The sequence below is a fragment of the Mixophyes fleayi genome, chromosome 3 (genome assembly GCF_038048845.1).
Source record: "Mixophyes fleayi isolate aMixFle1 chromosome 3, aMixFle1.hap1, whole genome shotgun sequence".
Classification (NCBI taxonomy): domain Eukaryota; kingdom Metazoa; phylum Chordata; class Amphibia; order Anura; family Limnodynastidae; genus Mixophyes; species Mixophyes fleayi.
Window position 1 is genome coordinate 170,965,229 of NC_134404.1, and position 22,990 is coordinate 170,988,218.

At 38.6% G+C, this 22,990-nt stretch overlaps 1 protein-coding gene across 1 annotated transcript in view; it reads right to left on the bottom strand.

Annotated features, from left to right (window-relative positions):
- Positions 1 to 20,667, bottom strand: part of RRAGD (Ras related GTP binding D) — a 59,369-nt gene extending 38,702 nt beyond the window's left edge. The window contains exons 1-4 of the mRNA XM_075202774.1: positions 20,399 to 20,667; positions 4,766 to 5,061; positions 2,581 to 2,780; positions 914 to 1,028 (exon numbers count right to left, since the gene is read on the bottom strand). Of these exons, the coding sequence (XP_075058875.1) occupies positions 914 to 1,028; positions 2,581 to 2,780; positions 4,766 to 5,061; positions 20,399 to 20,537 (750 nt within the window). The 5' untranslated portion in view covers positions 20,538 to 20,667. The remainder of the gene's footprint in view (positions 1 to 913; positions 1,029 to 2,580; positions 2,781 to 4,765; positions 5,062 to 20,398) is intronic.
- Positions 20,668 to 22,990: the final 2,323 nt, after the last annotated feature.

Below are 22,990 nucleotides of genomic sequence, written 5' to 3' on the forward strand. Positions count from 1 at the left end.
GCCGTTACTAGGCAACTGGCTGAGTTAGCAGTGGTGTCCACCACTGAAGCTAACACTACCATCAATATTAGAACACTTTACTACCTGTAAGGAAACAGCGAAACTCCCAAACAATGATCTACACCGGAACACCATTTGTGAGGTCCCCAGTGTGAGTAAATATGAACCTGGGTTTGGAACTTTTGTACTGCCAGTGCTTTGGAAATGTAACTTCCTTTTCACATCTGGGGGTAAATGTATGAAGCTCCGGGTTCTTCAACATCCGCGAGTTCGGCGTCTTCAGCGCTTAAATTTAAAGCGGCGCTGCCTTGTAAAGGGATTTGCAATTTGTAAAATCAGCCATTGTTTGCACTAAATTACATAAAATGTGTTATACCTAACCACTGTATTTATATTTAAGAAAAACTCTTTAGCACTGTTCTATGTTTCCTTTTGTATTATTATATTGCATCTTTAGGGGAGACTAGCAATATCGTTTGAACGGTGTCTCTGAATTTTTTAATTAATTTTTATTTTTAGTATTTATTTTAGTTGGTGTTGGTTTATCGTACTGAGCAGACAGTTTGGTAGTCTTGCTTTTTCAGAAATACATTGTGTGGATAGGTGAATTCATACACAGGAACAGGTCAATAATGTCAAAGCATCTCAAAAAGTTTTCATGAAATATGTGCTTCTTGCACCTTCTGAAAAACACTACTCGCAAGAAATTTTGTTTATCTCTAGTTCATATCTAAAATATAATTTTGGGATTCAGTGGTCCTTCAAATAATGGAGATGGAAATTCCATACATAATTAAGTATATACACTGAAGAACTCACACTTTCCCTTTAAACACATTATAAAAGCAAATTGTTACCACAGTAAAATAATTATTCTAGTTTTATATACAGTACGTTAATGGCATTTACTTACAGATATAAATATGTTCAGCAAGTTCTCTAATGTTGGTAGTTGTGGAATTAGTTTTTGCACAACTTTGCTGAAAGCCTCGAAGATAGAATGATCATATATACTGGTAAGATAAAAACTGGAAAAAAATAGTATAAATGTATTCATAATATAAAATGTACAGATGCAGCACTTAAAAACAGACATCCATAATAAACCATAATATTAATATATATGCCTATCCTTAACATTATGATACTGCTCCAAGCTTCAGAGTAGATATAGTCACAGTTAATATTCTCATAGTGTATGCAACCTTTAAAGTAATGTGGATTCGCTCAGACCAATTATCATAATTTTTTTTTCCAACATTTAATTTTGTTGTAAAGCTTTGGGACTTGTGTGCTCTCAAGTATACACTATAATCCTTTAACCCCCCTATCACTCCCATTCTGGATAACCTATCCTTCCCTCCTGACCTTAACCCTAAACTGTTTGAATCTTGGACCCAGTCAGGAGTACATTGTATTACTCATCTCAAGAAGACTCTCACTTTACATATTGGACATTTTACCTTTACAGTCCTTCATCTGGAGCTCCCTCTCCATATAAAACAATATGCCGCCAATCTCCCTTGCGTAGATGTATGTTTTCTCTACTATATAGCATGCTACTTGATATTTGCACAGATTTTCAACCCAATCATGAACTGGAAAAAATCTTGCATCCCCTCCTCCCACCGCCACCACCGAGGAGGATTATTGGGAAAAAATAAAAGACAAGACAGCTCGAGCCTCTATCTCAACCTCAATTAAAAAGACAGCCTACAAGCTATATCACAGGTGGTACTATACACCTCATAAACTCAACAAGACATTTTCTAACTTTGGCCCGGCTTGCTGGAGGAATTGCGGGCACAGGAGTACCTTATATATCACAGGGTGGACCTATCCAAAGATATCCCTCTTCTGAGACAAAGTACACAATCTCCTGAATTCACTTCTAGAAGCATCAATCCCTAAAGAGCCTTGTATCTTCTTCCTAGGTTGTCCTCTCCAAGACATATAATTACATTCTGTAAAACTTGCCACCATTACATTACTTAAAAATTATATATGACATGTTGCATGCATGGAAAAAAATCACTTACTTGCTACATGTTAAACTGGAACTTTTCACTTGGGTTTGGTCTCCCTTTTGCATGGTAGACAGATATCCCACAACCCCTATCCTCAATCCTTATTATAAAGGTTAATTTACAACACACCATCCCCACAATGTTGCATTTTTGAATACACACCAACTACAACATTATCCTGTTCCCTTTCCTCTATGGCCCTCACCTATCCACAATTACTTTTACATTTCATTATAGATGATTCGGTTAATGTTTATGTTTTCTATGTTACATATTTTCTTTTGTACCTTTTGAACTACAATTGTCTGTTGAAAATAAAAAGGTTTAAAAGTAATGGGGATTTACTAGTTTTGTGTTGTGACATCACATAAATAGATGATATTTTTCACTCAGTTTAAATGAATGACTATTAGAATATTGGCGTTCTATTCCTGTTCTTTTTCACCATTAAAGAACCATACTTTCAGCAATGTGAATGGCGTCTATTTGCTTACACTCATAGGTTATGAAGCTTACATTGTATGCTCATTGATATACATAAATGCTGTCTCACCTGAGATGAATTTTCTCCAGTCCAGCATCAGAAAGGTCATCATTTGCCCTCTGATGTATATCTCTTTGAGTTTCTATTTTGTGATCATCTGACAGACCGTCTACTTTATGGATAAAGACTTCAAAGTTAATGTCAGGGTTCACTTTGTATGCGCTGGTTACAGTAAGGTGTAATCTAGCAAGAGCTTCCATATAATCATCCTGGGCATCATAAAGAGAGAGTCAGAAAGCAGTTATTGAAAGTCCAGTGTTATTTTAATTATTCTACTGTTGTGTCATGATTATGGCCAGGATAATTAGGAAAATAATATATTAATGTGATCATGATTCCTCCTAATGATGTGAATTGTTTTAGGTAACATGAAAATCTCTGTGTGTAAGTAAACAAGGGGTTAAGGTATGTTGACGAACTTAACAAGGGGTTAATGCCTATTAACCTATGCTTCATAAGCCTGTTTATGTCACCTAGTGTGAGTGTTTATACAGAGAGATATGAGTATCACAAACTAATGGTAAAAAAATTGGAAATGTATTTGACTAAAAAGAACCATTTGGAGTTAACCCAAGTATATCATATAGGAAACATAATACATCAAAGCACTACCTTCCACAACCCTTTATAAATGTGTAAAAAGTGGAACCAACTACACGACATGATAGATACCACTCCCAATGCTAAGGAGATCATTTATCTACCCAAGGAATCTATCTAACATCATAATGTTTCCTATCAATATGCGTGAAAAATCATAGTTGGTTTAATAATCATATGGATGCTATGTTTTAGACTAGGGTTAAATTATGTATACAAATTATTACTAGAAGTGTTTTAAACAAAAGAGCAATAAAACAGTTGTAAAACAGATTTATATACCAGCACACATCTACCCTGATATCACAGTGAATTAAGATAAAATGGTTTAAAAAGTGTTGAATTGAATTTAGAAATTGTCAGGGGCTCTGTCTTTCTATTGGTGAATTGCGCATAACTTCTAGCCTTTCCCAGGAGAGTGTGCTATGACTGTTTCAATTATTATTCCTGGTTTATTTTAAGAAAATTGTTTTGCATTTTCCATAACATTCTGTCTTTGTCTTCTTAAATAATTTGCATGTCAGATAGACTTGGTTTTTATAATGCTACATTTATGCAGAGAATTGTTTGGTTTACAGTATATTTGATTAATTTAGGTTGTGATTGTATTTTCGGATAAGTCACGGAGTAACTGAAGGTTTCTTAAGAATTGCAACTCTTGAACTAAACCTAAGTGGTGAAAGAACTGGGGGCCTGATTCATCAAGGTATGCAAACGCATACGCATCTGCTAAACGGGACTTGAGCTACATAAAACACCACATACGCAGCGCAAACAGAGCAGATAAGGCACTCAAAGTCAACTCAATCTCAAACTCCAACGCAAATATAACGGTTTGCGTCACTCAAAGTATGAAACACAGATGCGTATGCGTTTGCGTACCTTGATAAATCTGGCCCTGGGTGTTTATTAGAGAGTGTGAGATATAATTTTGTGGATTTTTTGTCATATTGGACAGACCAAGTGGTTTTGTTTTGATTAATGATTTCCCACCCATATGTCATGCATGACCAGGTGAGTCAGGTTGTGACAAGTTGTGTACAAAGTATATTACCATAACTCCCGACAGTACAGATTTTTGCAATTCTTGGACCCAAATATGCATTTGGCCACCAGGACGTAGCTTTGCCAAAATGTGTGTGTGACTGGATGGATTGGGCAAGGCTTATGAAGATCAAGGCGTGTTTTGGGCAACTCAGACCCTCAACTTATTTTGCCCCTGGATGTATTTCTAGTATGTTCTTAAACTGTTAGCTGTGAAAATATATTGTTTTGGTGGAGAGACCATTTAATTATAAAGCTATGTGTGCTTAGTGTGAGTCATCTGAACCCTGTTTACTAATTTTGCATTTGTCAAGAAGCACTTTTCATGCACACACAATCCGTCATCTGTGTATGTACTAGAAAAAAGGTTCTATACATTTGTTACCACATTTTGTTACAGGATTGCATACTTAAAAGTCGGGGAGGCAGAATAAACTTATATATGTAAATAACATCATAAAGGGAGCTTGTTATGAGTGCAAAATAATTGAATAACTGCATAAATGAGTTACAGGCCATCATGCTGGGAATTTAGATCAGAAATGCTCACCTGTGAATCAATGACAAATATTAGAGCTCCTGTTCCTCTAAATATCATTTCATAGTCAAATGTGGGATCAAAGAAATCAATCTGACCTGGGAAATCCCATATTTGGAAGTTTACAAAAGAGCTATTTGAGACATCTTCCCGGCAGATCTTGTTTGTACTCTCTAGAAAGAGCGTTTCATTCGGGGACATTTTATGAAACACTACTTTCTGTATTGAAGATTTCCCACTTCTTCTTAATCCCATTAACAGGATTCTTGGCTTCACTTCTGTGCTGAAGGGGTCAGTGAAATCTAAAACTGAAATAGAAGATTACAAAGCATTAGTATAACTAAATACCTCCAAATCAATACATATATGTAGTACGTATAAATGGATGTGGCATATCAGACAGTGGGAAAGACTTAATTATTATGTTAGTGTGGTTTGGGTGGTTTGGAGGACGTGGTCAGAGTGAGGCTGTAGTTTGGGTGGACCATGGGTAGGATTTATTTTGTTCCGATTTTGTTTTTTCAAATATTGGGAGGTATGTAATTATAGGAGCATTTATATACCACCATGAACATACACAAAGCTTCACATCAATTAATGCAACATTTTATAAACATTAGCAATATTTGCAAACAATATTTATATCTGTATAGCTCCGACCATATTGTACCTTTTGGTGGACTTAACCCTGACAAATTGCAAGGAAAATGCCACTAAATGCTCATGAATAAAATACTTTACCAGGAGTTCTTAAAATATTTGCAACCCATGTTTTGTGTTTTAATTCATGTTATTTGTATTTACTTCACTATTGTCTACTTAAAGCCCCACTAGCACATAGTAAAGCATGGAGGTGAAGGGTCCCTCCGCACAGCCCCCTTCCTCCCCATAGCCAGGCGTCATTTTTTTCCTGGGCCCCTCTGCTCCTTCTTACAGACGAGGCAGACAACCAGGGGGGTTAATGAGGGGGAACTAATCTCTAACTTTAATCAGCTTTCAATAAAAAAAAGTTGATTCATTAGTTGGCAGTGCACAAAAAAATGGGTCATAACAACTTTTGATGAAATAATGTGACATCAGAATAAAAATTCTTAGTAAAAAGTAGATCTGATTCCGTTCTTCTTTGCCAGCATGCACTGATAGAACCTGGGAAACTGAATCTAATAATAGCTGGGTTGTCAAGAGAGTTGTCTGACTAAGGTAATCCTGGAATCTTCTGAATTGAATTATTCATATGCAGTAAACCTCAAATTTCTCCAAACCTTACAACTAGATCTAACCTTACCCAAGTACTTATATATACTTTTATCACGCCTCCAACTTTTAGCATTTTTAAACTCCTTACACCATACTTGCCTACTATTCTGAAATACCCGTGAGACTCCTGAATTTCGGGTAGTTCTACCGAATTTATGGGAGAGCAGGACACCCTCCCGCAACCTGCCCACTTCCTAATGAAGCAGGAAAGATGATGCTTATCGCTACCCTTGTCCTTCACTCAAGGATCTAATGGAGGGAGTTAGATAAAGTTGGCAAGTCTGCCACACACAGCATAATTTATACTAGTTTTATAATTTTAAAATAATTTCACAGGTTTCTTGCCTCTGTGTTTTCAAAGGGGCACTGGAACCCACTAGTGCAATCTTTGTGTACTAATGTCTTAATCATATTTGCCATGCACATAGGTATATGTGCATACTATAGTTTTAGTGCAAATCACTCTGCGCTTATTTTTGCAGGATTATGGATCCTGCTGGAAATCTGAGAATTGGAAACAGTAAAAAATCACTTCAAATTCCAGTGTACTAACACTTTAAGATAAAGATGCTAACTGACCCCCGTGTTCTGGTTTTGGATCTGGATTACCTTCGGGTTTTGGTTTTGCCAAAACCGCCCTTGCGTTTTTTGGTTTTGGTTTTGGATCTGTATTTTTTTAGAAAAATTGCTAAAATCACATAAATGTTGCTTTTTTTGATCCTACATTATTATTAACCTCACTAACACTAATTTCAAGTCATTTGCAGTCAATTTTGACCACCTCACAGGTCACAATATTATTTTCATACACTTTCAAACAAAGATTGCAGCAGTTCTTGCCATTGTCATGCCTGGGCATAAGACCAAAAATCCACCTCTTATGTGTGGAATTAATTTTACACAAATCCTGACAACAGTTGTCTAGCCATTTGTAGCGTTTTTAAAGCCACACTCAGTAGAGGTAGGGACCTTAACCATCTAGGATCCTCATCCATGTTACGGCATTTGAAGCGAGTTCAGGGAAAGCTGTTGGGAAAATCAGAAACTTATGTTAAAAAAATAACAACAAGCAGTCCAGCATCATCTACCTCCCTTCTCTCATCTACATCCCATCACCTACAATCTACACCCCCAACACCTTCATCATCACTATCCTCACAAGTGATGGGAGTTAGTCCTGCAAGCAAGTTGCTAAGGCTAGATGACTCTTCCACTAACCATGATTCCTCTGAAGAATTATTGAGCGTTAGTTAGTCCCGCTGCTGCTGCTGCTGGGGGTGGATCTTCAACCCAGAAGAATACTATTAGTAGTTTACAACAATTGACTGTTAAACAATCCTTTGCTAGAGGAAGAAAATAAGAAGCTGTCACCCAGTCGCAAAGTGGATCACAGACGCAATGGGGACTATGCTAGTATTAGATCTGCGTCCAATGTCCACCATTAATGCAGATGGTTTTAGACAGTTATAACACTTCTGAATTTTTATGCAAATTCAGAAAAAAAGCCTGCAAGGACTTGTATATTAGTATTTAAGCAATGACAAAATTAGTTACCAATGCAGCTCTTCTCTTTGGGTGTATGTTAGACCCTGCACTTATTAGTGCAAATTCAGAAAAAAAGCCTGCAAGAAATTGTACATTAGTATTTCAGCAATGACAAAATAAGTTACCAATGCAGCTCTTCTCTTTGGGTGTATATTAGATCCTACACTTATTAGTGCAAATTCAGAAAAAAGCCTGCAAGGACTTGTATATTAGTATTTCAGCAATGACAAAATTACCAACGCAGCTCTTCTCTTTGGGTGTATATAACACCCTACACTTATTAGTGCAAATTCAGAAATAAAGCCTGCAAGGACTTGTATTTGTATTTCAGCAGTGACAAATTCAGCAATGGACCGCTTTTCTTTTCACTCTATCCTACCCCTTCTGTACCCCTCTCTCAAATGGCGCTAGATCGCCATGGAGGGCAGTATTTATACATTTCAAAATTTGCGAGATCCGAGATCCGACGACGTCACAATGACGTTTTGCCTTGTTTTGGAATCCGAATAGGCGCGAAAGTACCGAGCCGACTCGGTTCGCTACTCGGATCACCAAAGTTTTGGAGGGTTCGTTTTTCGGGAAACCGAGCCCGTCCATCTCTACTTTAAGACCACTCCTTCATCAAGTTTAACTTTTCCCTTTTCCTTCTAAATACTGCTCAGTTTAATCTCATTTGTTGCTTAAATTAATCTTCAGCAATGAGAAGTATACCTGTGTCCCTCTGTCAAACAGGGAACACCCCTAAATTTGCCTTTGTCCCACAAAATCTCATATTTATATGTGGGTACAAAACAGGGCGCATGAGTTCTAGCCCACACTCAGCTAAGAGCACCCCAATCCTACCATCAGGTGATGCAAAATTGTAACCCCCTCCGTAGACGCTGACATTTTTGCATGTAAAATCTATGTACACTGCTTTAAATCGGAGCATATTTGCGCAGAAACAGGCACCGAAAGTATATGCACTTTTGGTTGCACATTTTTTCACTTTCGTAAATTACAATTGTGCATAAATGGGGCCTGTCCACAAGTTTGTCTGAATCACAGAGAAAGTGTTTATTTATGCCTGTCATTTTCACTGTGAAATATAATTCACAATGTTTCACCGTAATTTTAGCCTAATAAGAAACATAATACATCATAAGAACAAATCTTACCATATAACATAATAATACAAAATAAAAGTCATTAATAAATAGTGAAAGAGAAAAAGCTTCTTTAAATTAATGAAATGTATACAAGTGAATAAAGTGAATAAAATCATTTGAGACGGCAGCCAAGGACAAATAAGACCAATGTGCAAGTGCAAAATAAAGAAAAATGTTGTCTGGCGCTCAGAAACAAACAATATATAAAAGTCAGCATATACATAAAGGAGAATTTTCTGCCTTCTACTTGTACTCATTTTTATTTCAATAACAGTATAGTTAGCAAAACATATTTTAGGATAAAATATATTATAGTCTGGTTTCTTCCATATTGTTAGCTGGAAAATGTTGTATTAACAAGCACGTAACTGATGTGTCTGTGTCATGTATAAGAATATCAACTATACTACAACAAATACATTTGTATTTAGAGTATGAACCATGCTTTACAATAGCTACACTCAATAACTACTGCCTCATTAGCTTGGTTATTTGGCAAATAGTAGCAAAAGTTTAAAAGTTCATCACATAAATAAATAACCAAATAAAGGAAGAAGTAAACATAATTGGAAACATAATTAAAACTTGTGTTTTCATGTGTGCAGTTCCCCTTTATGTATGTCAAGAAAGGTGAATTTGTGGCTGGTCAAGCAACAAGTAGGTCACATTACATTCCAGACACACTGTGAGAAACTTGTAATTGCAGTCTCAAGCACGCTGAGGGCCTGAGTCATTAAGAAGAGCAAAGCATAAAAAAGGAGTAACTTTACACCTGGGCAAAACCATGTGGGGACAGATTTATAGCTGGGATAGGGCATGTCCTAGACCAACTTTAAATTTCAGTTTAAAAATAAAGCTATCAATTATTTGTGTGCTAGATGAAAACAGCCAGTATTTATCTTATGTGCAAAATAATAAGCTAATCTGCACCCCTTGCATTGTAACATGGTTTGTCCCGGAGAACATTTACTCCTTTTTTTGCCATACTTTCCTTAATGACTTAGGCCCTGAGCTTTTACTTAAAATGCACAGGTGATTTGCCTTCCAGAGAAAAATGTAAGTTATTTATTTGCCAAAGAACACTGCCAAATTACAATTTAATTGACCTCCCTCCTCTCAGAGTGTACTCTTCCTGAAATATAAAATACCAGAGAAAGTTTGGGTCTACATTCAGCTGTTGGCGTTGGGCTCATTCACACTTATTGGCTTTTTATTGCACTTTTCTTCACAGGATAATGAAATTTGTGGTACTTGTCAATTAAGTGGACTCTGCCCAGCTGTCATTCCAGGGAGGATTCCATTATTTTTAGCATGAGTTGGAAGCTGACACTACTGATTGAATTCTCCATCACTATATCTAACCCTTTCACCACCCAATGCCAGAGAGCTTCAACAAATGAGCTCATCAAGACAGCTGGATACGAGGTTTCCTCCCTTCACTTCTGTAAGAGCTCAAATCTTCAGTCTCAAATTCCAGTCTTTTCCAGTCCCAGGGCATGTCTGTAGCTTGCTTGGCGCAAGAGTAGCACCGTAAAAGCTGTTCTGCTCATGGCTACAGATCACAGGTGAGAAAGGAGTGAAATCAAAAGTAGTGAACACAACAGAAATGTGTTTTATTCTTCGGTTGTTAACCCACAGTTTTCAGGGAAGTAATGCCAGAAAATAATCCTATTATTGGCCATTGATATTCATAAGTGCCTATGTATTAATTAACTAAATTATATATCAATTAGGGGTGTGCACCGGGCACTTTTAGTGTTTTGGGTTTTGGGTTCTGATTAGCTTGAGGTTTTGGGTTCTGATTTGTTTTGCCAAAACACCTGACGAAAGTTTTTGGTTCTGATTTAGGGTTTTGGGTTCTGATTTATTTTTAAAAAAGCATAAAAAGCGCTAAAATACATTATTTTGGTTTTTTTACACTCCTACGCTATTATTAACCTCAATAACATTCAATAACAATCATTTCCACTAATTTCCAGTCTATTCTGAACACCTCACACCTCACAATATTCTTTTTAGTCCAAAACGTTGCACCGCGGTAGCTTTCTGGACTGCGTAGTGGAGTGGCCCCGGTACCCAATTTGGTACCGGGGCCACAATACCTCCTCCAACTGGTCTCAATTCCACTGCACATATGGCTGCTCCTCCATCCTCTGTAGCATATAGAGGGTGGAGTTCTAGTGTGTCAATACCTCTTGTTTTCGATTATGACAGTGCATTTTAATTATTTTTGGATTTGCCCCCAACACTGAATGTAGTTAAATATCTGATACGCATCTATCTGGACTGCGTAGTGGAGTGGCCCCGGTATCCAATTTGGTACCGGGGCCACAATATATCACCCTCAACAGGTCTGAATTCCACTGCACAGATGGCGGACACTGGATGGATGCCTAAAACCAACATAGATGTTAAGACCGCAGTTCCTCTTTTTTGGGACTGCACAAACAATTAACGTAGTAATATAAATGGAAGTTACTATTTTTTTGAACTACAGAAAGAAAGAACGTAGTAATAAAAATGTCAGTTACTCTTTTTTGGAACTACAGAAACAAAGAACGTCGTAATAAAAATGGCAGTTCCTCTTTTTTGTAACTACAAAAACAAAGAACGTAGTAATATAAATGGAAGTTACTATTTTTTGGAACTACTGAAATAAAGAAAGTATTACCGTATATACTCGTGTATAAGCCGAGTTTTTCAGCACATTTTTTGTGCTGAAAAAAGCCCCCCTCGGCTTATACTCGAGTCCCACTTACCTGGTCTCCGTTTTCCAGTCTCCCCCGCTCATCTGCAGGCATCTGCAGCCTCTGTGGATCACTGTCAACCACCATTTTATTGTAGCCGATTTTTGTGTGTTCATTGCACATGGAACAATAAAGTTAAATGAAAAGGAACCTGTCAGTCAAAGCTAAAGACCGGTACATTTCCATCTAGCCCCGCTGGTCAGAGACACATGTGAGTACCCTGACTTGTCCACTGCAATTATTTGCAGCAGTTTTATAAAGTCCAATATTTTCATTTTTTGTCACCTATTAATAAGTGTCTAAAGATTCTTTTGCATAACTGTGAAATCATTGAAAAGTCTAAAAACATCCCAAACTTCAAGTATAATAAGGGTTAAATCACACAAAGCAAATTGTATTGTTCTGTTAAAATGTTTCTTCCAGCAAACAAAATCAAACTTATCTTTATCTGAGCTATTATATCAAATTCTATTTAGTGTATGTGCAGCATCTTTTGCATTACTAAAGCCTAAATTACTGTACTGTTCTGAACACTTAGGAGTAACTGCTCATCACCTTCTAAAGGCGAATAAACTTAACTGGCACATGTATTTAGTATCCACAGACTGTCTCATTGATTTATATATTAATGATCTGAGTTGTCTTTAGTGAATGTTATTTATATCTGTGTTCACCTATTAGGCTTGATACCAAGTGCAGAGGATTTAGTTTAACCATTTGTGTACAATTTATTAGGATATGGGTATATATTATGTACTTATAAAATTTTATTGATGTTTAATAACAATAAATTTTGATATGCTCATTTACAACCTCACGTTTGTATTATTGGGAGCCCAGTGTTAACGATATCCAGCACTGTTTTTATTTTTGAAACTTACCAGTAGCTGCTGCATTTCCCACCCTAGGCTTATACTCGAGTCAATAAGTTTTCCCAGTTTTTTGTGGTAAAATTAAGTGCCTCGGCTTATATTCGGGTCGACTTATACTCGAGTATATACGGTAATAGAATCGGCAGTTACTCCTTTTTTGAACTACAGAAAGAAAGAACATAGTAATAAAAATGGCAGTTACTCTTTTTTGGAACTACAGAAAGAAAGAACGTAGTAATAAAAATGGCAGTTCCTCTTTTTTGTAACTACAAAAACAAAGAACGTAGTAATATAAATGGAAGTTACTATTTTTTGGAACTACTGAAAGAAAGAAAGTATTAATAGAATCGGCAGTTACTCCTTTTTGGAACTACAAAAACAAAGAACGTAGTTATAGAAATGGCAGTTCCTCTTTTTTGGAACTTAACAAGAATTATATAATTTTGTTTATTCAGAAATGATGAGTCTCTCTATTAGAGTGTAATGTCCCTTAAAACTCCTTTAAATAAAATAGTACGTATTCTAGGAGACCCTGTTTATATATTTAACTTGGTTCTGCAAAAATATGCATGATGATCACTGGACAGAGATCTGTAATAGAGCAGCGATTAAAGTGGCCTGATTTAAAGGTCATGTAAGATCTTAAAGCACTCACAATTATATAGAGACTGTATTCTCATTAAAGACGCTGCCTAACGTGTCTAAAAGTTGGCACTTATTTAGCGCTTGCTTCACTGGGTGATGTGAGCAAGCGGAGTGTGTTAATATGGAGAGACCCTATCTAAACATTAATATGATAGAACAAATAGCAGCGCTGTATACGCTGTGTGTAGGTAAGGTAGGGATCTCAAATACCATGACACTCTGTTTGGCCTAATCCCTGACAATGTAATATCACGGAAAGCCTATTTGCTTATCAAGGGCAATGCCTAGCTTCTGCTAAATCAGACAGAGTATGCAGCGCACGTCTAACACCAACATAGCTGTGCCGGTGACATGGCCTGCAGGAATATCTCTGATGGAGATAGAACTAGGCCCCAAAGAGCACATAATGCCAAAAAAAGAGTTGCAAGATGGAATTGTCCTTGGGCCCTCCCACCCACCCTTATGTTGCTGAAATAGGACATGCACACTTTAGCAAACCAATCATTTCAGCGACAGGGCCTACCAAACTACTGTGGCTGAAATGATTGGTTTGTTTGAGCCCCCACACAAAAAAAGCTATTCATCTCTCCCTGTACAAACTAAACTGGCTCTACTGAGGCATTATGTCGTCCTCATCCTCATCCTCTGATTCCTGGCCCCCTTCAGTGTGTACTTCCTCATCCTCACACATTATCAATTTGTCCCCGCTGGACTCCACAACCACAGGTCCCTCTGTATTATCTGGAGGGCAGTGCTGTACTTGATTGAGGAATTGATAATTCATTTTTATGAACATAATTTTTTCAACGTTCTGAGGAAGCAACCTCCTTCGCCGCTCACTGACCAGGTTCCCCGCTGCACTAAAAACTCTTTCCGAGTACACACTGGAGGGGGGACAACTCAGGTAAAATAGAGCCAGTTTGTACAGGGGCTTCCAAACTGCTTTTTTTTCCTGCCAGTAACAATATGGACTGTCTGACATGTCTATTTGGATGGTGTCAGAAAAATAATCCTCCACCATTTTTTCTATTGTGACAGCATCCAATGCAGTGACAGTAGACATGTCTGCAATGGTTGGCAGGTCCTTCAGTCCGGACCAGATGTTGTCTGCATCCCCGTAGTGGGTCTTTTAGGAAAACTGAGCTTTTTCCTCGCAGCCTTAGGTGTGGAAGAAAATGAAGGTGGAGCTGTTGGCATGTCACGGTCCTCTTCAGAGGACAATTTCCTGACCAGCAGGTCTTTGCACATCTGTAGACTTGTGTCCGCCGGAAACAGAGACACAACATACGCTTTAATCGAGGATCGAGCACGGTGGCCAGAATGTATTCCTCTGACTTTAAAAGAGTGACCACCCTCGGATCCTGGCAAAGCGTACGAAGGGCTTCATCCCCAAGAGCTACATGCTTGGTGGAATCGCAATGGTTTACCAGCTCCTCCCTCACTTTCTCTTGTAATATAGATTGCAGTACCTATTCTCTGGAACTGCTTAAACAATGAACGTAGTAAATGTAATATAGATTGCAGTACCTATTCTCTGGAACTGCTTAAACAATGAACGTAGTAAATGTAATATAGATTGCAGTACCTATTCTCTGGAACTGCTTAAAGAATGAACGTAGTAAATGTAATATAGATTGTAGTACCTATTCTCTGGAACTGCTTAAAAAATCAACGTAGTAAATGTAATATAGATTGCAGTACCTATTCTCTTGCACTGCTTAAAAATTGAACGTAGTAAATGTAATATAGATTGCAGTACCTATTCTCTGGAACTGCTTAAAGAATGAACATAGTAAATGTAATATAGATTGCAGTAGCTATTCTCTGGAACTGCTTAATGAATGAACGTAGTAAATGTAATATAGATTGCAGTACCTATTCTCTTGCACTGCTTAAAGAATGAACATAGTAAATGTAATATAGATTGCAGTACCTATTCTCTGGAACTGCTTAAAGAATGAACGTAGTAAATGTAATATAGATTGCAGTACCTATTCTCTTGCACTGCTTAAAAATTGAACGTATTAAATGTAATATAGATTGCAGTACCTATTCTCTGGAACTGCTTAAAGAATGAACGTAGTAAATGTAATATAGATTGCAGTACCTATTCTCTGGAACTGCTTAAAGAATGAACGTATTAAATGTAATATAGATTGCAGTACCTATTCTCTGGAACTGCTTAAAGAATGAACGTAGTAAATGTAATATAGATTGCAGTACCTATTCTCTTGCACTGCTTAAAAATTGAACGTATTAAATGTAATATAGATTGCAGTACCTATTCTCTGGAACTGCTTAAAGAATGAACGTAGTAAATGTAATATAGATTGCAGTTCCTATTTTTTGGACTGCTGAAACAGTGAACGTAGTAATATAGATTGCAGTTCCTATTTTTTGGACTGCAGAAACAGTGAATGTAGGTATTGCAGTACTAATATTTCAGGACGGCAATAATATATTGCTCTAGAATTTTTTTATATTTTTTTAAATTATTTTTTAATATTTTTTTTGTATAATTTTTTTTTATTATTTTTTTTTATTTTTTTTTGGAGTTTTTAATAATTAGACAATTACTATGGACTTAGCACAAAAATGCACAGGACTAAAGCACCACTGGACTCAGCAGGACAGACACTGGCCAAAGCACCACTGGACTCAGCAGGACAGAGCACAGGACAAAAGGACCACTGGACTCAGCAAGGACAGAGCACTGGACACAAGCATAAAGCACCACTGGACTCAGCAAGGACAGAGCACTGGACACAAGCATAAAGCACAACTGGACTGATCACGCAGGAGCACCACTACCCTACAACCTCCCTCTACCCTGATCACAGCCCAAATTAAAATGGCGGCCGCTAGCGGGGAATTTATGCAATCCGAGTCTCACGAGATCCGACGCGAGACTTGGACATCAGAGCCTCAGTTTAATTTTTTTGGGCGCCGGAAATACCCGAACAGTGCTCGGATCCCGTCGAATCCGCACTGTTCGGGTGGGCTCGGATTAGCGGAATCCGAGCCCGCTCATCCTTAATATCAATAAGGCTAGTGTTTATAAGTAACAACATTTTTACACAGTGCTATCTATTCCAGATGTTTGCTGAAAAGGGACATTTTCAAAGTAACCTATTAACAGGGGACTGACTATTTAATCTGGGAATATGATCAGACTAGCAGTGATATTTTTTCGGTATTATGCACTTGTATGACCAAAATATCTTTTTTTTTATTCAATCACTTTCTGTATCTGACTCTAAATCACATGATTAGTATAATATTCCAGTTTTGTCTACAATTTCATTAAATAATGGAGTGTGCAGCCACATCCTGTAGCAATACAAATTGGGTTATTATGTGAGATTAAGTTCCTAGGTGAGATAGATATGGATGGAAACATTGAAAAAAAGAGGTGGGAGTGACTTGATGATGTCATTTTTGTAATAAGTGGGGTGGAATATATTGTTCATCATCAGGACCGTGCCCACTTAGTGTTGCATCATCGCAGCCGTTCCCCGCCAGCCCTGCAGGCAGTTAAGTCATACCTCAAAATATTGTAAATATGTAAATCGGGATAAGGCTCCAGAAGGAGACGTGGCTGCGCCACATTATCGGCCGTGGTCACGGCATTATGGGCACTCGCCTACCCTAAAATCACCCTTCACTTAGCCAGGGACCAGAGACCTGCCTCTAGTACCAGAGGCATTGTGAACGGGGACATACCTAACAACTTCCTGCAAGACAGGACAAACTTGCTGACCACAGGGCAGTCCACTCAAATAGGGACTTTCCTGCCAAAGTCAGGACAGTTGGAAAGTATGGGTAAGGACTATTGTGGGAGAATTGTCTGCTCTCTTGATATTGTGGGAGGTCTCACCCAAATTCCGGAGTCATTCTGGGACAGTATGAAACTATAGTATACAGTATTCATAAAATCTGATTCTCTCAATATAGCAATCAATGGAATTAATAACAAGCTAAACAGAATAAATGTGATATTCTTTTGTATGTATCAAATGACAGCACATTCTGATGGGGAAATCAAAAGGCTCTGTGCAGAACAGGCAGGCTGGATGGACAATAGTAGTGTAAGTGAGCAGGTTATATTTCATATCACTTTCTTGTGCTGTTATCAGGGCCGGATTAAGGGAATGGAGGCCCCTGATCGGAGCTGATTGCGCCCCCCCCCCCCCCGTGATCGGAGCTGCCCGAGCTGCCGGCGCCCCCCCCCCAGCACTTACCTCCTTCTCCGGCGCGCTGTGCTCTCTTTACTGAGGAGATCTCGTGAGAGTGAGACTCACGAGATCTCCTCAGTAAGGAGACTACAGTGCGCCGGAGAAGGACTGCAGGGAAAGTGCTCAGCAGCACTGATCGCGCCGGGGGCCCCCCCGACCGATCAATACTGCTGCTGAGCACTTTCAAGGGCCCCCTGGATGCCATAGGCCCCTGGGCTGTAGCCCAGTTAGCCCTATGGTTAATCCGGCCCTGGCTGTTATGCATTATGTCCCTGTCTTTTCAATTCATATGTATTTTACATAATTTCAACATAATTATCTTTACCATCTATTTCATGACTTTGTGTGTAATTGGGTCATGAGCCCTTCCATGTCCAACGCTGCGTACTATGTCAACACTTAAAAAAGGATTATAATAATTACTTTGAGTTATCAAATTATGCATTGCTTGGAACAGCACATAACATATGTGTTATGTCTTGTATTACAAACTTAACACATAATGCCTATAATACTTTTTCACTGACTGTTTTCTAGACAGTAACACTGTATTCACCTCCCTGTGGCTGTAGACAAACAGGAAATCTGCACTGACCCTCCGCCCTTGTTACACTAATCTGTGCAGCAGACACCTGCTACTGCTCTTCACTAGGCCAAATAAGGACTGCATGCACAGTGAAACAGCCAGACAAGTGAAGGGAGACAGGAACACAGAAGATGTACTGTTGTTGCACTCCACTGGTTCTCGCTATGGTAATTGACATTCCAGTCAATTACTCTATAGAGCGTACTTTTCTTGGAATACAGAATAAAAAGGATGCAAGAAAATGTAGTAAATAAATATGATGCATAAATTATACAATACTCTCTTTATTATAACATATGTAATGTATATAGTATGTCTGAGATTCAATCAAGTTATTCATTAAGAAAGCTTCTAAGTTATTAGTAGGAAATTCTAAGACACTTCTGGATTCAGGCCTCATTCCTTCTATGACTCATTCTAAAGGTATTACAATACAAACATGCCTTGTTTCCAGTACAATAGAACATTAATTATAACTCCCTGGACTACAGAGCTCTGGCAGAATTTCAATACACAAATTAGCTCCTGGTCTTCCGGAAGGTGCAGGACATAGACATATCTCTCAAAAAAACACCAAAAAAGTGTGACATATGATCAGGGCCGGATTAAGGGAATGGAGGCCCCTGGGCTAAGGGCCCCCCCCCCCCCCCCCCCCCCCCCCCCCCCGGTGATCGGAGCTGCCACAAAGTACTAAGGTTCACAGTAACATGTTTGCAGTACATTTAGAGAGATGAGTGAAATTGTGGAAAAATTTTGCCAAATGACAGGCGGGTGTAGATTCCACAGAACAGTTTTGAAAATTTCGCTCATCTCTGGAATTTACGAACCAACAAGTCACTTCTGAGACCAATGAATCATCAATACAAATGGACGTAACAGAAGCAATAAGAGACTACAGGCTTGCTGCTGTTTATGACTCTGAAAACTTTTTGACATTGTTTCAAAATGTCTCAAATTTTGTCAAAGTAACAGTTATGGATCCATATGAAAGAATGGTGGTAGACTAGTAAGCTACAGAAGATATCTGTAAAACTATTATGGTTTCATGAAAGTTGTTTCCACTTTCAGATAAATTTAATTTATTGGCTTGCACAAGTTTTCCTGCCCCTTTTACTATGTTGCCTTTTCTTTGTAGCTTCCATGCTTTCTTGTTAGCCATGTATCTTTAATCATCAGACAGAGTTGTTTATTTCTGATGCCCTGAGATACAACATAAGGGTGCTGTCTAGCTAGAGCTGTAACCAAGACAGAGTGCGCAACAGGGCTTTAACATTAGCTGGGACAATGGAAATAAAGCTTCAAAGATACATTAATATTTTATCAAAAGTTGCAGGAGGACAGGTACAAGTAAATTAATTTGAATTATGCCACATACACACTGCATAAAAAGAGCATGGATGCAGCTATAAAATATGTCATTATACATAAATGATATCTTAGACCAGAACGCACATAAAATGTGCTTCTCTTCGGGTATTTCTTCTTATTTATTGAATACAGAGGTCACATTTACCATACAGAGCAATGATCTCCATAATGTCAGGCCTTCAAGCTTTATCTACTCTACTTAGATGCCTTAGCAGTAACAACCAGCCAACAGAAAGAGATTGCAAGCTGGAAATAATGAAATGAAATGAAATCATTAAGTGTGAATTCTTATATATTATGAAAAGGATTTCCCAGAAGCATAATGATGTACCACAAGGTTCACATTCACAAGATTCACTTCTACTGCATGATTAAAGTAAAAGTTCAATTCATCAAAGCAGCAAATTAATTTGAAAGCGTCCATTGGACAAAAGCCAAAACCATACTTGGTATTTAAAGAACTTTTAGCATGTGCTCCTGCAAACTCTAGTAATCCAAGCAATCCAGCTACCCTTACATTGTGATATTTACACACAACATCATCATCATCATCATCATTTATTTATATAGCGCCACTAATTCCGCAGCGCTGTACATTCACATCAGTCCCTGCCCCATTGAAGCTTACAGTCTAAATTCAATAATATAGACACACACTCACATAGAGACACACAGACAGAGAGAGACTAGGGTCAATTTTGATAGCAGCCAATTAACCTACCAGTATGTTTTTGGAGTGTGGGAGGAAACTGGAGCACCCAGAGGAAACCCACGCAAACACAGGAAGAACATACAAACTCCACACAGATAAGGCCATGGTCAGCAATTGAACTCACAACCTCAGTGCTGTGAGGCAGAAGTGCTAACCACTAGGCCACTGTGCTGCCCAACAGGGAAACTTTAGCCATTAACCATACTCAAGCCACACAATGCCCTACATGTTAAGGCTTTGAAATATGTGTGTCCATTGTCTGTTTCAGTGTATTGACGGCTCTAGGTCCAGTACAGTTTACAAACCCTTACACAAATAAAGTTAAGTGTAGCCCAGAAAGACCTGACTCCTGCTGCAAGGTGTTCAGTCACTTTGTAACAATGTATTTACAGATAATAAACATGCTTCATCCTGGGTATCTGAACTTATCCTACATCACTGGTGGATATAATCACTCATTATAGCCAATACACACTCCACTTCCTTTAACCTGTGGACAAATGATTGTGCCATGTATTAACTATTCATACCCTCTTCTTCTTCGCTGCCAAAGTCCCCTGCCATGAAAGAATCTCCATCCCCATAATCTGAGTCTCCCGTCATACCATCTTCCTCTTCCTCATCTTCATCTTGCTGCTGCTGGCTTTTCATGTGCAAACCCTGGCTCATTATCCTGGGCCTGTGTTTACCTCCTTTCTGCTATTAGAACTTGTCCCCCCCGGAGCTCTGCTTCTTCTTATGATTACAGTGCAGCTCAGCTGCTCTCCCCCTACACAGTGCTCTGAAAGAGACTGCGTGACCCAGTCACCTGACACCCAGCACAGAGCTGGCGCACGGTACATTTCACTGCAGCACTGTGATCAGACACAGAACAGAATAGAAAGAGTGGTGTGGGTTCAATCACGGTTACACAACATTAATGGACCAGGATTTTTAAATGTTTCCTTCTAGCTCTTCTCTGACTTAAATAAATAAGGTCTATTTCCAAGTACTTTTATTTAAGATAGGGCTAAAATGTAGCCATTAACTCTATAGTTGTTATTTCATTTTAGCCAGCAAGAAAGAAGTGGAGAGGTTTGTTAACCCATGAAGTCATTTATTATTATTATCCTTTATTTGTTGGGCGCCACAAGGTTTCCGCAGCGCCCTTATTTAGCCCTTATTTAGCCCTTATTCCCTGAAGTGTAGCCCGCTCTTAATATTCACCCACTTATATTGAACCCTCTGTGCCATGTGAGTTTGACATGTCTGCATGGCTACAATTTCATGATTAACACTTCAATGACTGCACCTGTAAAAGGTCCAGCGCACAATCATCATCATCAACATATATTTATATAGCGCCAGCAGATTCCGTAGCGCTTTACAACTGGGAACAAACAGTAATAAAACAAAACTGGGTAATACATTCAGGGGTCTATTTACCAATCACTGCAACATATGAATGAAACTTTTCAATCCTCATCGCATAGATGCGGATTGAAAAGTTCCTCATATGTATCAAAAAATCAACACAGGAACAGCTGTTCTGAAAAACGGCTGCTCCTGTGAAGATTAACACTTACCTTTCACTTGGGTCTTCTCTTCTCCTCCCTGTGCGGTGCTGCTCACCCCTCTTTCAATCCCTGTGCGCATGCACCAACCGGTAAACTCGGGCATGCGCACAGAGATCCCAGAATGAACGAACCTGAGGCATGTAACATGGAGAGATCATGTGATCCCTCCACACATGCGCTGTGCGGCTCTGCTCTTCGGAGCAGAGCTGTTTTCAGTGAAAAGTTTTCAATCATGGTAATGTACGCCAGCTTCAGATGGCATATCATGGTAATGTACGCCAGCTTCAGATGGCGTATCATGGTAATGTAAGCCAGCTTCAGCTGGTGTACATTAACATGATTGAAAACTTAGTTTCGGCCATTAGTACATAGCGTTACTGAGCACTTCCCATACACTGTTATGGGGAGTGCCAGGGCCGTCTCTTCCATTGGGCACGACGGGCAGGTGCCCGGGGGCCCTGCAGGCAAGGGGAGCAGGTCTGTAAAAAAAAAAAAAATCTGAAAAAAAAATAAATGAAAATACTCACCTTGCGGTCACGTCAGCGGCGATCCGGTTCCCTCCCTGGTCCCCTCTTCCGTGCTGTGCTCGCAGTGAACGCTGGGTGTGATGTCACGCCCAGCATTCACTGCAACCACAGCACGGAAGAGGGCAGAAGAAACTCAGCGGCGTGGAAAAAGGAAGAGAATCGGACTTAAGGTAAGTTAAGGGGGCCTCTATATATATATATATATATATATATATATATATAAAATCTTTTTTTTTTTTTTTAGGGGCCCGGTACACGGCATTGCCCGGGGGCCCATGAAGTAGTTAAGATGGCCCTGGGGAGTGCTCAGTAAAATGATGAGAGAAGCAAAGCAGCAGATATCTGAGATACTCGCTGCAATGCTAGAATAATACATAGTTATTTAGTGGTAAATCACAGAAAACAGCAGTTTTCGGGGACAGTTTTCTAAACAAAATATATATGATATAATGGAAGGAACACAATAATCAGTGAGTACAAGATAAAGTGTTCAAAACTTACATTGGACAAATATACATAGAAAACACTTGACTTTCAAGTATTTTTTTAACACAAATAATACAGTATAGGTCAGTGACTACTACTATGAGTGAAACACTTCATACTGCATATTGAAAAGTTGGAGTTTTTGTTTACTAACATAGTTTCAGTCTTTCACAGTGCAGTAATCTCTTCACCCAGACACTTGCTTTCATTTGCTCACCTTTGCAATGAATGGACTATTCAAAGCTAATAATTTACTGGTTACTATGAGTCTCTGCAATGCAAGCTTGTACCTATGTTAATAAATCATGTCAATTCATCTTATTCAAAGAGATGATGTCACTGGTCACTGTCGGTTTGATTTAAGAAACTCTTATCTATTAAACTGTCTCCCTGCCAATTAATGTTTTGATCATTGAATACTTGTCAGTTCTGGAAACTTTGTAATGATTATATATTAGATACATCTATCATTACTATTAGCTGTCATAGCTATCGTTTCTTTTAGTGCTTCATTCTTAGCTATAACTTTACTCCATAGAGGTATTATTTAGAG